The sequence below is a fragment of the Amborella trichopoda genome, chromosome 1, assembly GCF_054954075.1.
Source record: "Amborella trichopoda isolate Santa Cruz 75 chromosome 1, AtrichopodaSantaCruz75HAP2 v2.0, whole genome shotgun sequence".
NCBI classification, from domain to species: domain Eukaryota; kingdom Viridiplantae; phylum Streptophyta; class Magnoliopsida; order Amborellales; family Amborellaceae; genus Amborella; species Amborella trichopoda.
The window spans coordinates 43,848,618-43,865,663 of NC_142336.1; the positions used below are offsets into that span (position 1 = coordinate 43,848,618).

General features: G+C 36.2%; 1 protein-coding gene across 8 annotated transcripts; it reads right to left on the reverse strand.

Annotated features, from left to right (window-relative positions):
- Positions 1-2,841: 2,841 nt before the first annotated feature.
- On the reverse strand, positions 2,842-15,445 carry LOC18442148 (selenium-binding protein 2). Of its 8 annotated transcripts, XM_020672242.2 has the most exons (9): positions 15,312-15,445; positions 15,153-15,206; positions 14,073-14,278; positions 8,268-8,463; positions 7,711-7,935; positions 4,713-4,944; positions 4,503-4,610; positions 3,951-4,223; positions 2,842-3,393 (listed from the first exon to the last, which is right to left on the reverse strand). In XM_020672242.2, the coding sequence occupies exons 3-9, from the start codon at positions 14,242-14,244 to the stop codon at positions 3,112-3,114; spliced, it is 1,488 nt and encodes a 495-aa protein (XP_020527901.1). In that variant the 5' UTR covers positions 14,245-14,278; positions 15,153-15,206; positions 15,312-15,445; the 3' UTR covers positions 2,842-3,111. The 8 variants fall into 8 exon arrangements, with proteins under 8 accessions (XP_020527901.1, XP_006852434.1, XP_088722822.1 ...); XM_006852372.4 differs by lacking the exon at positions 15,153-15,206; XM_088866696.1 differs by lacking the exon at positions 3,951-4,223.
- Positions 15,446-17,046: the final 1,601 nt, after the last annotated feature.

Below are 17,046 nucleotides of genomic sequence, written 5' to 3' on the forward strand. Positions count from 1 at the left end.
GTATTAAATTATGTGATATTTTAATGCATTTATAACAATAAAAATTTCAATCTAACAATAACAATTTTAACATAATTATAGTTAGTTAACAATTTTGACATAATTACATTCATTCAACATAATAATATTAATGTCATTTTAATATGTTCATATTCACATAATTATAGTGACATAAGTTTCACATAATTATATTGAGTTATTAACATAAATAACAAAAATTTCATATAATTAGATTAATTCTTGTAAATTTATTATGTGTAATTTGTTTTTTGTATTTATGTATAATTCAAACTTAGTTATATGTAGTTTATTTTTGTAAATTATAAAAATAAAAATGAATATAATTAATTAAAAAATAATAACTTTTTTTTATTTTGTAGACCATTTATTTTATAGATGATAGTTTCCTTATATAAGAGAGAGCTATTAATGAAAATGTCTCCCTATTGCCAAGGCAAAAGAAATATCCTATATCGATAGATGGTGAGAAGATGTATGCTTCTATAACTCAGAAATGTACACCATTTAGTTGTTAATGTGACAAGCAGGAGGTTGACCTTGCATGAGCATTGTACGTGGCCACGTGGTTGGTCTTTTGTACCAACAATTTTCAAAGTCGGTGACGTGGTTGCTCTTTTGTACCATCAGTTTTCAAAATCGGTGATGTGGTTGGTCTTTTGTACCATCAGTTTGCAAAATCGGTGATGTGGTCTTTTGTACCATCAATTTTCAAAATCGATGACATGTCCGCTTTATGACATCATCAGGGCGATTTCTTGACAATTGTACCATCAGTTTTCAAAATCGCTTTATGATGTCATCAAGGCGATTTCTTGACAATTGTACTATCAGTTTTCAAAATCGATGATGTGTCGCTTTATGACGTGGTCTTTTGTACCATCAGTTGTCAAAATGGGTGACATGTCCGCTTTATGACATCATCAAGGTGATTTCTTAACAATTGTACCATCAGTTTTCAAAATCAATGATGTGTCTGCTTTATGAGGTGGCCTTTTGTACCATCAGTTTTCAAAATCCGTGAGGTGTTTCTAGATAAAAACGATTGGATCCCGTTTTATTAGTAGATCAAGATTGTCCGCTTCTGAATCGAATTGGTGATTTTTTAAACATTGGTTTTTCTTCATTTAATATATTGATACTTTTTCATCTGTCCAATTGATTTGATGACCGGTTGAGCCTCTAATTGGATTGGTCCAATGCTTTTCCAATTTGGTGGCTAAGATAATATGATTTTGAACATCTTCGTGTTGTGCTATAATATAAGGGAAAATATGAAATGAGATCATTTATTTTTGGTACAAGGTGGTCACATTAATCTTGACTATTGGATGTGAAATTGGGTGGCTGCAATTATTCCATTAACTCCACTCAAACTTCAAAAGAAATTTTCTCAGTGACACATTCAAGATAAATGTTGTTATTGTATACAATGCCATAATATAATCCCATTTCTTACATTATGGCCATAATATAATCCCATTTCTTACATTATATCCATTTATAAAGGATAAGATCAAAATATTAGACGGATATGTAATAGAACATTTTTGGTTTGTTGGTTTTACATTGTGGCAGATATGCATGACGGATAAAGTGATAAAATCACCCTCGTACGCAAACCCCATATTGTGTGGGAGTTATACTAAAATTAATATTGAAGTTTCCTACTTCATACGTATTCCTCATATGTAAGGAATGAAAGGAAAATAATATGTATGAAATCCTAACATGCAAGAAATGAGAGGAAAAGAATGTGCTCCTGGTGGGTCACCACAGGGAAAAGATGATTTACTCTGAGCCCGATGCAACAATGCCCCATACAAACATCATCAGTATAATGGATTTCAATTTATATTGTATATAGATATCATACATCTAGGACGAACCACCTTGACATAATATGTTTACTTTAATGGTTTAAATTCTGTGTTTGTATCATGGTTTGTACTCGACAATTTGGTTTCTAGCCAATTAACTACAGGACCCTAGTGAGATCCCAATAATTGCAGGTTCATGTTTCCACATCAAATAAAAGAGGGTCCTTGATTCCTAGCAAGACAAAAATAAGTACAACATTTCAGAATTTCAATTGGAAAAGCATGCGCCATGCGTCAGAGTTGTGTTCAAACCGAGAAAAGGCTGATCTCTACCATTCATCAACCGTGCAAAAACATTGCTTCCCTTGGTTTACACGTAACAAGACTTTATTCCAACTTTAATGGAGCTTTTATCAGGGTTCAGGGATAATTGGGATTGGCCTTTTATGGCTTCTATTTGATATGGCTTCTCATATAATTCAGCCCCCCATCATCGCTACTCCAGGTTCAGGTTCAGGTTCAAAAGGAGGTATGACAGCTGTTTCCAGTGCTTTTAATATCCCCTAATTTTTTTTTTTTTTTGAAAATAATATTTCCTTCAATACTTGAACAGGCACTGTTTATAGAGCCACTGCATCGGCTACTTGTATGCCATCCGAACAGGAAAAGTAAGGTCTATCTAAATGGGTAAAAATACAAAAATAACGACAAAATGCATATATATCGATAACTACACTACACAACAGGAAGAACATAATATGATCCATATGGTTGTAGCAACAATCATGACATGGTTTATCACTATCCAATCAACTTGATGGAGAGGAAGTAGAAAAAGATAAATAATTAACTGAATTGTATTATAGGACCCAGTTTCCCGCATCACTATCCAACCCATTGATGGAATGGCGACAACCACATGCTCATGAAGCTATTATAACCATAAGAATTATATCAGACATGCCCTACATAAATAAGAGTAGAAAGTATGATGAGCATCACATTTACTGAAAAAAATATATACCAGGAAATGTCCATACTAACAAAGGGAATGTCCATACTAACACAACAAACCGCATTGCCAATTTTGTAATGAAATAAACGGGCCTGAGTTTGATATTCCATTATTTACTCCACCCAAGATGTTACAAGACAACACAAGGAAAAAGAGGTTTCACACATTTTGGAGCTTATTCTAAGTGGAAATCTGATTTTGCAACATTGGCTTATTATCTTATTTAAACACAAGGATATCGTTCTTAGACTTTGTCCCTCAAACCCATATGTCAGAAGTACAGTCTCCACCTGGGTATCTCATCTCATGAGCCAAACATGGCCCATCCGGTTCAGCTCCAAAGTCCACATAGAAGTTGGGATTTAAAGAAAGCCCACCTTTGTTGGTGTCCACATCGATCTGTAACATATGAGAGCCTCTCTCTACAAGTTCGGGATAGAACTGTCGATCCCATGTGCTAAAGAGCGAGTTTGTCACGTAGAGTCTCTTACCGTCCAAGCTCAACTGTATCATCTGTGGCCCTCCTCTCAGTTGGTTGCCCTGAAAGGTAAAGAAAGATCTCTTTACTCTATGGTTCTTTTTCCAATGGAGTTATAATTATGTAAAACCATGCTAATATCTAAGATTCTAAGAACTACATGAAAACCATGAAGAGTCCTTAGAGTCATCATTGCCCATTGAAATGATGGAGCAAGAATGGTGGCCACCACAGAATAGGGTGGCAATGAGCTAGGTGGCTGCGTCCGGCCCTAAAAATTAAGGACTGGGAAACAAATTGTGTCCTGAGGGCCTGGCCTAGGCCAGGGCCAATATGGGGCAGTTTGGCCTGTCCCAGCCCTGCCCTACCTGGGCCGGAGATCAGGGCCGGCCCTGGCATGGCCCTTTGCCAGCCCTAGTACAATACTACATGATGATCCCAATGGAGGATGCGTCCCACTCACACATAGTCAATGTGAATCATTTCAATGGCCGGTGACAACCCTAAATATGATTTCTTCGTATTGCTTAAAAACTGTAATTTACATAGCTAGAAAGTACAAATGAAAAGACTACAGCTCAGAAGGAGTCAAAAGGAATGTGGGATAGAGGACACAAACTTGAATAGCTGGGACATCGAATTGGAATTCGTTTCCATCTTCTGTCTCAGCAATGACCTGGCTACCGTTCTGAAGGAGGCCGCCCACCCAAACTTGTCCTGCCAATATAGGCTTTGATGGGTCTTTAATGTTATATTGCCTCACATCTCCATGCAACCAGTTTACAAAGTAAAGGAATCGATCATCCAAAGAGATGAGAAAATCAGTTATGAGCCCTGGCATTTCAGGGAGAATCCAGTTTTTGACCTTCAATGGCTTTACGGATATCACAACCTATAGGAACAATTGCGGCATTGTTGGGCTTAGTAAAAGCTCCTCTTTCTCTTTCCCTCTCTCTCCCTCTCTCTCTCTCACACACACACAAAAATAAAAGAAAATCAAAAGAGGGCTTAGCAAAAGTTCCTCCATCTCTCTCTCTCTCTCTCTCTCAAACTCACACACACACACACACACACACACACACACACACACACACACACACACACACACACAAAAAATCAAAAGAGGAGCAGTTTATGTTTACGAAGTGTACACAGTCATATATGTACATACCTCATGGCTCCATAAGCCATCTGGATTCTTATAAAATCTCACCATATTGCTGCTCAAAGCACATCCAACAAACCCAGTATCCTTCGAAGGATCATGGAGGAACCTAATCTGCCATGGATTGAATGATTCAAATTGATGTCAGAATCCCAATGCCTACTGATATTTTCTATTTATATTAGAATAAATCCCAGCGATATGTTCGAGTAGAACCTCCAATGGTAAAAGTCCTGAACTTCCTAGGTCCAATGTTTGCTTCAGTTCACCTTCAGGCCAGCTATACACATGCAAGTGTCTTCCATATAGACCATCCAAAACATGTTGAAGGTTGAAACCTTTTGAAAAAGCTGATGGAGCTCCCCATGAAGAACTTATCATTGTCTTGTGCTGTGGTTGATACCAGAAGTCATAGCCAAAAAGGGGACTGTGACCCGGTTTCTCCCACCTTAGAAAACAAGTGAGTGCTGTTTATAAACATATACTTATACATATCACAGAAGGGAATATATGAGTGGTATTTTAACAAAGCAAAAACAGCAATTACCAGTGAGAATACATGACTACTAATTGTCAGCTACACGAATTATGTTCCACCAATCCACCCTATCAAGGGCCATACACTCAGTCAGACCGTACGTCACCATATCTCTTCTCACTACTTCCATCCATGTCCTTTTAAGAATTCTCCTTGGAATTTTGGAGCCATCCACTTGAACCACACCGTCCATCCTCATCGATACTACAATTTTCAGGTAGATTTGTATGTGGCTTTACTTTTTTCCATAGGGCCTTATATGATATACTATCAGACCTTTTAGTTTTGAAACAAAGAGGTAACTGTCATTTTTAGCCATTGGATAAAATCGAATAGATTGAAGTGTGTCACAACATTCAAGAAAATTTGTTTTGGACTTTGTGCCCAATCAATGATATATCTTCAACCACCCGATTATGGAGTAACTTATCATTGTACTCAACGAATTTTGGACACTTCTATACCCTTGTTTTATACATGGAGCATTTTTTTAATTAGTGTATTTTTGGTCATTAGGAGGAGTGTGATGCCATTTACATGGGGTGTGACATCACCCTTTTGGAGTATACTAGTGACATTTAATGCTCCATATGGTTGATATCACATGCCATGTAGATGATGCCACACCCCTTCTAATGACCAACAATACCCTTACTAAAATACGCTCCATATACAAAACAAAGGTATATACGTCTCCAAATTTTGTTAAGTAAAATGATAAATTACTCCATAGTATGAGCACTTTAACATAACCGATATATATATAGAAGAAAAATTGATTCATGTGTCGGGGGATGCATTTCTATATTTGTATCCCCCGAGGTATAAAGCATCGATCTTAAAGATGGATGTAAATGGGTGGTCCATCTGAAAACAATTGAAACTAATAGTCCAAATGTTTTCTTCATAAAATTATTATTTTAAATCTTCAAAATTTATTTATTTTTTCACTCATGATCTCCATGTTAAAGATTACATGTCCTTAAAAAGTGGGTTCGAAAATCAATTTCAAAAGTTGATTTTAAGAGGGGAATCATTTCTACATGGACTCATAGAACCCATGTGTGTGAATTATATATGGGAAATGGTTATATAGAGCTGAGGCTCTAAACAATCAAATTAGGGCCTAGCTAAAAAATTTCACTAGAAGAGATTCTTTGATACTCAAATATCCTCAAATTGATTATCTCAACATCAAGATGCATGGACATGAGAAAAAATGGATTTCAAGTTTCAGAAATAGTGTATTTTGGAACGCATTTTTGGACCATCAATTTTCAAGATTTTCAAGTTTTCATAGATATGTCGACCTACATTATTTTTGAAGCTTTAAACTTTATAAACAAAGATGAAAAGATATTTTAAGGCTATCACAAATATTCTAGTAATGAAACCACATTTCTCGACACTATTTAAAGGTAGGCTGTAATTTGATCGTTTAGAGCCTAGGCTCTATACAAACTGCACACATGATATCTATATATATATATATATACATATATATATATATGTACATATATATATGTATATATATATATGTATATATATATATATATCGAAAATGCTGGGATTAGCCCACAAGCTCATACGAACATTTGAACCCAACGGCCCAGATTGAATCTGGGCCGATCTGATGGTCACGACCTCATTTCATGTTTGAATTTTAATTTTTTGTTCTACAAATCCAAATCACTTGAAATTTTAGGCATGTGTTCTTCTCATCAAGGAGCACCCAATAAAAATATAAAACAAATTATTCGCAAAAATAAAATGACCAAAATACCTCCGAAACTTTTCGAGGGTATTTTGGTCAATTTATTTCATGTAAAATATTTTTTCGATATTTTTTAAATATTCAAATATTTTTGATGAACACACTCCTAAAATTTCAAGTGATTTGGATTTGTAGAAAAAAAATTAAAATTCTAACACTACCGGACATCCGTGATTCAATTTGGGCCGTTGGGCTTATATGTTCATATGAGCTAGTGGGTTAATCCCAGCGTTTTCCTATATATATATATATATAGGCGAAATTCTACAGTGTTTCGCCTCCGTCAAGGGCTTGCTATGTCCGTTTGGCCTATGGACTTCCTATATATATATATAAGTCGACTTGGTAGTTTAGCATTTACTTGTAACAACTGAATTCTTTGTAATCGACAGCTGGAACTCTGTAAGATTGAATCTAGAAAATCTCTTCTTATGTAAAACTCATATATATGTAGAGGAATTGTAGTGCATTTTGTTCAATTCGTATTATCCAAAATGCTTTTTTGTTATATTTACGAAATGCGCCTTGTTGAGTTCTATACATGCCTAAACTTTCAAGTCAATTCAATTTATTGAATTTTTTTTAATTAAAATATGAAATATATTCTACATCGTCGGATCACAATCAAATGGTGGGGAGGCTAACCGAAATTACTGTTCTATATAGGTGCGACCTACAGTTAGCTTTTTCAAACACACACAGACACACACCCACCCACCCGCCCACACACGCATACATGAGCCTGTGCACACACATACCACACACATGTGCACACACACATATATATATGGATGGATGGATAGTGAGTGTGTGAGAGACAGAGTCAAGTCAGTCCTTCATAATGCATCATATATGACTTGTTGAAAGCTGTCCGATACCGCATCAATAGAAGCGTGACATACCTTCCTTTCACATTGAACTCAGTATCAAGTAGTAGAAACCCATTTCCTTTAGCATTTCCATCCTTGTCTCCAAGGCATGAGACCATGATATCACCCGATGCAAGACAGTGAGATGTGTGAGGATATGACAATCCAGTTTTCTCCACAATTTCTGAAGGCTCAACAGCTCTATGTAGAGAAGGTGCTCTTGGACTCTGTGTGTCAACTACATAAATACGGCCAGACCTGAAATAAACCATGAAATTTTGTGCATGGAGTAAAACCAATTTCCATACATATAGAGAGCCCAAAGAAGTAAAAAGCAATAGAAGCTAACAGTTCACAGGATGAAGCACATGAAATAAACAGATGCTCAAGATTAATAATTATAGGCTTCACTTGCATAAATAGTTTTGAAAATGCCAATGGACCAGTAGGAGTGGAAGGATCAATTTGTGCATGTGTGCGTGTTCCCTGGGGGGATTGGGTGTGGAGAGATCGGTAAAAGTTGCAATATCATTTCTATTTTAAGTAATCCTACAAGAAAACACCATACATGGGCAATGAAGGTCACTTACAACAGTGAAGGCAAAATCAGGAAACGCCTTTGGGCAGATGGATCCCCATAACATGAACTGCATGAGTTCCATCCAGTATGATGCAACTCATCTCCTAGATTACTCATGGACAACCTGTGAATAACCTTAGAGTAAGTAGGTGAGTTTGGATCAACATCGACTGTAGCAAGAAAATCAGGCTTCTCTCTTCCAGTTCCTGCATGACGAATAAGCAAGCATGAGAAGTTTCTCGGACATAATTTCCAGATATAAGCATCAGGTCACAATTGTTTCTCACTGGAGCCCATATTAGACAGCTCTAGAGTAAGGCTATAGGGGTAAATCACAGTATTTTGTAATTTGTCTTTCATCCCTTAAAACATCTCAAAGTTTTATAGTTGCCATTAGTAGCACTACAAACCTTGGGAAATTACAAGGAGGTAAATTCATCTACCTTGTCAACTCATCAATGCATAATGCATCAAGAATTCATGGGAAACATTGGCAATTCCAAATATGAGTGGCCTCCACAAATATTGTTCTAGAAATATAAGATGCGGATAGGTCATTCCAAAAGACATGGCAAGCAAACAGAAATTCAAACAAACCAAAAAAAATCTTAAACTGCTGGGTGATCCTCATAGTGTCCCTGTCATGTAGACCTAACACAGTGGGTTTAGAAAACTCTCTTAGGCAGGAAAAATTTGAGTAGGTTGTTTACTTTATGATTCCAGGTTCAAAGAAGTTAAACCATGGAATGAGGACATTTGACAAGTTTAGCATGCTATTTGTAATAAGGCGAAGCCCTGTTACGGTTTGAGACTGTGAAGACAATAGGGTAAAAACATACATGATCCTAGAGGGGAACTGATCGAAGTGAAACGTGCAGATAACAAGAACAATTGTTTTCTAGAAGAAAGAACAAAACACTTGGACGGAAGATGGAAGATGCATTCAGTTGGATATTGTGATGAATTTCAGGTGCAAATAGGTACCTGATACATAGCAATGAGTTTAAATGGGTATCCAGTGGACAGGGTGATGACATCTTAAAGTTCCTTGTCCATCAAAAAGGACTAAGCAGTTCCTTTTCTGATAGACAAACAGGCAACTAATGCAATTAAAAAATAGAGAAACAGTGGTGCACCTCACCCCCCATGGGGCTTTACAAAAAGGTGACCAACAGAGAAAGGTCAAGTTATCATTATCAGAAGGACACCCAAAAGAAGGATCCGGACCTGAGACATTTCATGGCCCCCTCAGATGACTATAAAATGCCTCGGTTAATAGTATTTCTAAAATAGCATTTCCTTTTCTGATAGACAAACCGGCAACTAATGCAATTAAAAAATAGAGAAACAGTGGTGCACCTCACCCCCATGGGACTTTACAAAAAAGTGACCAATAGAGAAAGGTCAAGTTATCACTATCACAAGGACACCCAAAAGAAGGATCCAGACCTGCGACATGTCATGGCCCCCTCAGATGACTATAAAATGCCTTGGTTAATAGTATTTCTAAAATATCATTCTTCTTATGTTTCATGCATTAATTGTCACGAATACCACTTTCAGTACGCAATTTGATTGGAAATTAGTAGCATTGCTGGCTCAAATGTGCTAAACATGGCCCCAAAAGGAACAAGAAGCACGCTTCTGTAATCTCCATGCAGGAGACTTATTTAGGCCATTAGATTAAACAGAGCTCACTGAAGATAATTATAAAGCTAAGTTTTAATACGTTCTGAATAGAAGACAATACTGTTAGCAATAAAACAGTTGAAAAAATATGATGCTCTGACTATTTACACAAGTATCATTGAGATAGGAAATGGATATTTAGTCCATTTGTAATCTAGAATGAATGCAAGCATTCCCAGCATGCTTTCTAAACAAAATATCCAAATTTTAGTGGATAGTTCATCTAATTTTGACAGGCTGCTAACATAGTAGGGACACTTTGTGACAAATAACAATCCATGCAGATTAGAGTGAAAAATCCAATTGAGTTTATGAACCACCGGACTACTAGGCATAGGTACCATCACCAATTATTCTGCATAATTCTACCAACATGTTGGAGCTGATCCTGGTCATGATCCTGGTCAGAAAGGATTGCAAAACATTTTCTATGGAGATGAATGGCATAACATTTTGACTGATACGGGTGATGAGATAAGACTGAGAAGGTGAGATACAAACCCCCAAACAAAGGTGTTCTGAATTTGCCCTATCAATTCATCAAAGTCCCAAAGCATTTAGAGAAGAAAACAGCCTGCCTTTCATAAAGAAAGACAGCTTTTCCAAAATGTTCTTCGATGACTAGTTCCCAATTATTCCAAAATATAGTAATTCGAATACAGTGAACCATGATAAGAGAAGAATTGTGAACTCTGATTACTGCCAGCTAGCTTTCGGGCACAGAGAATAAAGCAACAAACACAACAGCAAACTACATCAACTGAAACAGACAAAAATTTCAATCAGTTTACCTCACCCCTACCTGTCACCATATTATGTAAGCACAAATTCTTTAACAAAAACAGGTCTATGGGTACCATAAATCTATATGGACACCAGATGGATTGTGAGATGGAAGAAAGTTGACCAAGAATTTTGTGTTTATAATTCTGCACTCATCCTTTGGAAGAGAAGAACTAGATTAATGAAACGTGCAATTTGAAGTTTCCAAGATCAAAGTGGAGGTGGAATATATTGATACAGCATTTTACTTCAAGTACAATTGTAAATTACGATACATCCCTTACTTACCTTGGATCCAACTATCTTGTGATAATATAAGTTTCTTAAAATAGCTACTTCTACATCTTTCATAAGCAGAACAAGCAGGCTGATGTGAACTGTCACTTCATTTAAGAGAATTTCCAATCAGGCATGCAACCTCATCAAACTTACAGTTGGTAGATAACCAAGTTATTCAACAGGAGTATTTGACTTTTAAGCTTCATAAGTCCTTTGATGCCTAATATCGAATTGGAGGAGAATGTTAATAATGAGCAAACACTTAAGATAATACAAATCCTAATCATTTGACTCATCTTTCTCATTCCTTCATAAATTTGTGTATTGGCAGAGGATTTCATTCACTATTTTGTTTCACTTGGAATTGTCTTCACAGTAAAGTAACATCATGCACACTTAGATGCATAAGTGATAGTTACATAAATTAATTTATTTAACAAAGAAAAATATTCTTCATTATGACATGCACAAATACTATAAACTCTCAAGTACATGAAAGCCTAGCTCGTCATCTGGGTCATCATACCGTCTCCGGGAAAGTATCAGGGATGAATTACATTGTAATTTCCAATCGTTAGCTCCTATGAGGGATATCTTACAAACAAAAGAAAAATTATTGTCTTATGTCTTAAATAGTACATATATATGGAGAGAGAGAGAGAGAGAGAGAGAGAGAGAGAGTTATTTTGAGCCTTTAAAGGGGTCCATCTCGTAAAGTATTTTTAGGACCGTTCGTTCCAAGTCTTCAAAGATGAATCTCTAGCAGAAATGGATTTGCAAAAGATTTGGGATGTGCTTGAAGTCCTAAACCTATCAAAAAACAGGAAGGATGCATGAGCCTGGAGGTGCAAGAAACCTTGTCCCATCTTAAAAAGAATTAGAATTATGTTGATTGGCACCTGTTATCAAACAAGTCATCAAGTCAATTAAGGATAGTTACTAACTGAAAATGTATATTGTATGCTATTGCCTTCCCAAACAAATCAAAGATCCACTCCCATGCAAATAATAAATTGGGCAGTAAGTAACATCAACTTTAGATGTTTCCAGTATAGTGGAAAATGACTTCAACACAATTGGTTATTTCATAAAAAGCCAAATTGAAGCATCCTGACTTAACTTTCATTACCATTATCATAATCATCATCATCATCATCATCATCATCACCACCATCATCATCATCATCATCATCCATGCCTTATCCCAATTATTTGGGGTCAACTACACGAATCATATTCCGCTATTCCGTTCTATCAAGAGCCACACCCTCAATCAGACCATAAGTCATCATATCCCTTCTCACTGCTTCCATCCATGTCCTTTAAGGCCTTCTCCTTACTCTTTCAGAGCCTTACAGTTGAACCAGATCACCCATCCTTACTGATGCTATACTAGGGCGATGATGCACATTGCCAACCCACCTAAGTTTATTTCTTCTTATCTTGTCGCCTATTGGGGTCAATCTTTTGGTTCCCTTGGGCGTATTCATTCCCCATTCTATCCTTTCTAGTCTTGCCACTCATCCATCTCAACATCCTCATTTCAGCTACACTCATTCTATGGATATGTTGTTTCTTGACCACACAATATTCTGCCCCATAAAGCATGGCTGGCCTTAGAGTCGTCCTATAGAACTGTCTTTTTAGTTTCATTGGTATGCAACGATTAAAAATTCTGGAAGCACATCTCCATTTCGCCCATCCAGCTCTAATTCTATGTATGACGTCTTCCTCAATCTCTCCATTCTTATGGATTATCGACCCACTGAACTTGCATTACCATAAAAGCGAAATGTAATAGATGCTAGTTGTACACCAACCCATTACCATGTGCTCGCTTCCAAACCATCTCATTATATGCAGCAGTTTATTTGTATATCTGCGTCTATATGGAATTTAAAATAAACTATAGTACTTCCTATGATTTGGAACCTCAGCCAAAGTTCAAATTCTTACAATATAAGGTCCGATAAAATGGATGATAATGACAATTACTAAGTATCTGGAGAGCAAATAGACACAAACCTATTACTCATGCATAATTGAAGATTTTCTATTAATGTTGTGGTATCTGGAATTTTTGTACTCAAGGGAATTTTAGTTCTCTGCCTCAAAACTGCGTTGTATGCAATTGACTTTCACTCAATCCACAAGTCAATGAACTAATTTCCTCTAATGAAACATAGACTAAGACAATATCAGAAAATTTTAAGACACTTACGCACATCTATTTGAAAACCCAGATTCGGCACCACTTATGGCACCAGAGGATTGCAGGTGATCGGATATTTGGATTCGTGATCATTAGGGACGATTTCAAGAATCTTTCAGAATCCTTTTGCCTTTTTCTTTCGCTACCCAAAAAAAAAAAAAAAAAACAGTAGCGCATATGTGATCAACTTCTCTTAAGATTGCAAGGCTTGAATCATCACCGCAAGTCAAGTCAAGTCTAATGCAAGAGAGATGAAACCATATTGACCTTTCAACATGAAGATAATGGAGTAGCATAAAGTGTGGTTCTCATCCAGCCATAGAGGGGATTGAGCACTAACAATTAATCAAAGGTTCTATTTTCTTCCTACAAATTTTGGTTTACGTGAATGCACATAAAAAATGTCATAAAGAGCAACCAGGGGATACTACTTGATCAAATCATATTGTAATTGCTTCTCACTCATGCATCCCCTCACAAAAATGTCAATGGAACACAATCATCAATAGAACAGCCAAAACCCTTGGTGAGGCACCAAATGGGGTGGCACTATAATTTGTAGAATTTATCCAAATATCTTCAGGAAGAAAAAGAAATACAAAAGGCCATACTTATCAGGATGAGCATATTTGTTCCTTAGTGATCCATTCGTTAAAGTATATATTCAGTGGTAAATTTGGTTGGGACTTCATGCCGACTAAAAACTACAAAAGCTCATGAAAGGATTCCACATCGGTTATTTTTCCGTCATATTAGCAGGGTTGTCGCATCAGTTAACATGTAAAGTCAACAGATAAAAAGATCATAAAAAACAAGACACCAAAAATCAGTGAATAGGATCAGAGACTATACCTGTGTACACACATGTAACATAGAGCAGGTTCTCTCGAGGTCCAGACATTGCTTCTCGTGGAGTTGCATAACCTGGCCCATTTTGATTGCAGCAACCGGACTGGATCTTCGCACAACTGCTAGGAGTAAGCTTGTGATCAGAAGACAGTGGCTCAGTGAGTCCAGTCGCCATTTAAATTTCCCCTCAACTATGTATCAGCAATGCCCTGAAAACAAACAGCTATTTCCATCAAAAAGTAGCAATCCAGTACTTGGACTAACCATTGTTTTGTTCTGTAAGAGATGCCTGCCTATGATGCACACAAAAGGCTACAACATTAGTTCTTTATTTTATTTTTGCTTTTTACGAATTTCTAATAAGCATCTAAGCAAACGATCACAAGATCTATGAATATATAGTAAAAATAAATCAGAATTGAGTAAAGAAAGCATATAACAAACCAAAAGAAATAGATTTCTAGAGAAGAAATACACGGATAATGGAGGAGCAATTCAATAGGACTCAGGAATTTTTCTTCATACAAGGCACTTATGGGAGCTGTGTGATCACAGTTCTAGAGGAGAAAAATGGAGGTCAATATAGGATAAATAGCTTCCAAAATTAATATCTTAAATTAAGTCTTCGATAAAATCGATAGTTTATGGAAAGGAAAAAAGAGGGAACACCTAACTAATTTATTAAGAAAGAGGGGGCTCCTCTTAGTTTCGATTCAATCGATAAAATAAAAAACAAAAGAGTCAAAGATGTTTGTATTATTGCTTGCTATATCTGGCACAACGACATATCAAAACCGAGAACAAACCAAAAGAAGTGGCAAAAGAGATGATAAAGAAACAGAGCATGTTACTAAATCTCTATCTGACGAAAGGACAAACCAGAACTAAGCATAAAACGCACGAGGAAGTTCAGGAAAAGAGAGAGAAAGAGCTTTCTGTAATCTCCAAACATCAATTTCAATCCGCCAAATCTATTCTCATAGAGATTCCAATTGATCAGGCGAACTGAAACGCCATTACCACATAATTATAATACAATTGGAGTGGCACAGATTTTAAGAAAGAGAAAGAGAGAAATATTACCTCAATTTGAACCAGCAAAATCAATGACTAGGTTTCAATAAGCAAAACCAATAACTACAATTTGAACAAGCAAAATCAATGATATGTTTCAATGAGCAAAACCAATAACTACAAATTCACAGACTTGATGTATACCATAGATAAAGAGAGAGAGCTTACAAAACGTGGAAGTTCCTTGACTTCACTGTATGCTTCTGATGATTTAATTTCCTGCGTGTACCTCAATGCTTATGCGGTCTCCATCAATAAAAGCTCCAAAAAACACGAGGCAAAGAAACCCACATAATTCTTGCAACACAAATAAAGCCTCCGTGACGAATGCGTTATATTTATAATTGGAAAAGAGTAACCGAGGAAGAGCGAGCGGGCGGGCGGGCGGGCGGGCGGGCGGGCGGGCGGGCTCACACGCCTGCAAAGTCACAATTGAAAATAATAAGTTGTTTCATGTTTCATGAGTCAGCAGGCGCATGGTTTAAGGTATTGTCATAAATGCATACGTTATCTAAAAGTATATTATCCATAAATAAAATATGGATCGTGCAGAAAAATACTAAAAAAGTATATTTTAAATTTTAATTTTTTTTTTAATTTTATCATGTTTATAATCATCTTGGCTTAAATAGAGTTTCAAATAAAAATAAAAAATAAAAAATCATCTAAAATAAATTTTAGTGGGAGGCTGCATGTGTACACATGAATCTGCCAACTCATAGAAACTCCATCTGGAAAAAAAAAATGTATAGGGGGGATGAACGTGGTAGTGGAAAGAACATGGAAACAAATTCTACAGATTATCTTCGGCCACGTGTTCTTCTTCCAACGGCTCGATCTCTCTCTGAATTGGGAATCCATGAGGCGGACAGGTAATTGCGAGGCACAACGCGAGGATTGCGTGATTGTGTTATTTAAGGGATTAGATATTGTTTATTGACTCTTGCATGTGTTACGGAGTATGAGGATAGGGTGGTCCGGTTTTGGGAATGATACGGTTTTGCCGGTTTATTTTGACTTTGCCGTGGCAGATGGAGCGCGAGGCTCGTTATCCTTGAGAGATTAAATTTGGACGAAGCTGTTTAGTTTTCAGCATTTTTTCAATTAATTAGGATCGGCCTAATCTTATTTAATCCATTTAGGCAACACTCAATTTAGGAATACACTCTTTTTAGGTCCCAAGATGTATCCTCTACAACCTATATGTCATACTCAATTTAAAAAAAGGATTCTAAATTGCATTCTCCGTGGGCTTGAAAAAAGACTAACGTTTCAAGAATAAATAGAAACTGTTCAATTTTTTAAAGGTAATAGAAAGCTCAAAGTTTTTTTTTAAAAAAATCCTTTTGTAGGAGACACTCAAGAAATTGAGTCTTGTTGTTAATCTTTTTAACGAAATATTTTATGTTCCCAAAGGAGCATTGTCCGTTTACTCCCTTGAATAAAACCCAATCTAATAGTATTTTTAGGATCATAAATTTTGGAAACATAATCTCTTCAATCAGATGCTAAAGTTAATAAAAAATTTAATTCCAAGTTGCATTTTGTATGGGTTTAAAAAACTAATGCTTCAAGATTGAATAGAAACCATCAATCTTTTAAAGCGTGATATTAAAGGGACAAGAATGATTATGACCTCCAAGTACAAAAGACAAATGGTCTTTTATAGACAATCCCATAAAATAAGGGTTTACAAAGAGACCATTTATCTTTTATACACGAAGATCACAATCATTCCCATTTATTAGTATCAAATTGGATGGCTTGGAGTGGGTCACGAAGGCTGAGAATAGTTTTTTTGGAACTTTGTATCTATTCAATGACACTCTTACAACCACCCATTTTGAAATTTAAGGGACAAGAATGATTGTGACATCCATGTACAAAAATAAATGGTCTATTT

Coding starts and splice junctions, on each gene's coding strand:
- LOC18442148 (XM_006852372.4), bottom strand. CDS start 14,244: ATGGCGACTGGACTCACTGAGCCACTGTCTTCTGATCACAAGCTTACT. Junction 4,224..4,502: donor ATGGCTTATGGAGCCATGAG/GTATGTACATAT, acceptor TTGTTCCTATAG/GTTGTGATATCCGTAAAGCC. Junction 3,394..3,950: donor TCGATGTCCCAGCTATTCAA/GTTTGTGTCCTC, acceptor TTTACCTTTCAG/GGCAACCAACTGAGAGGAGG.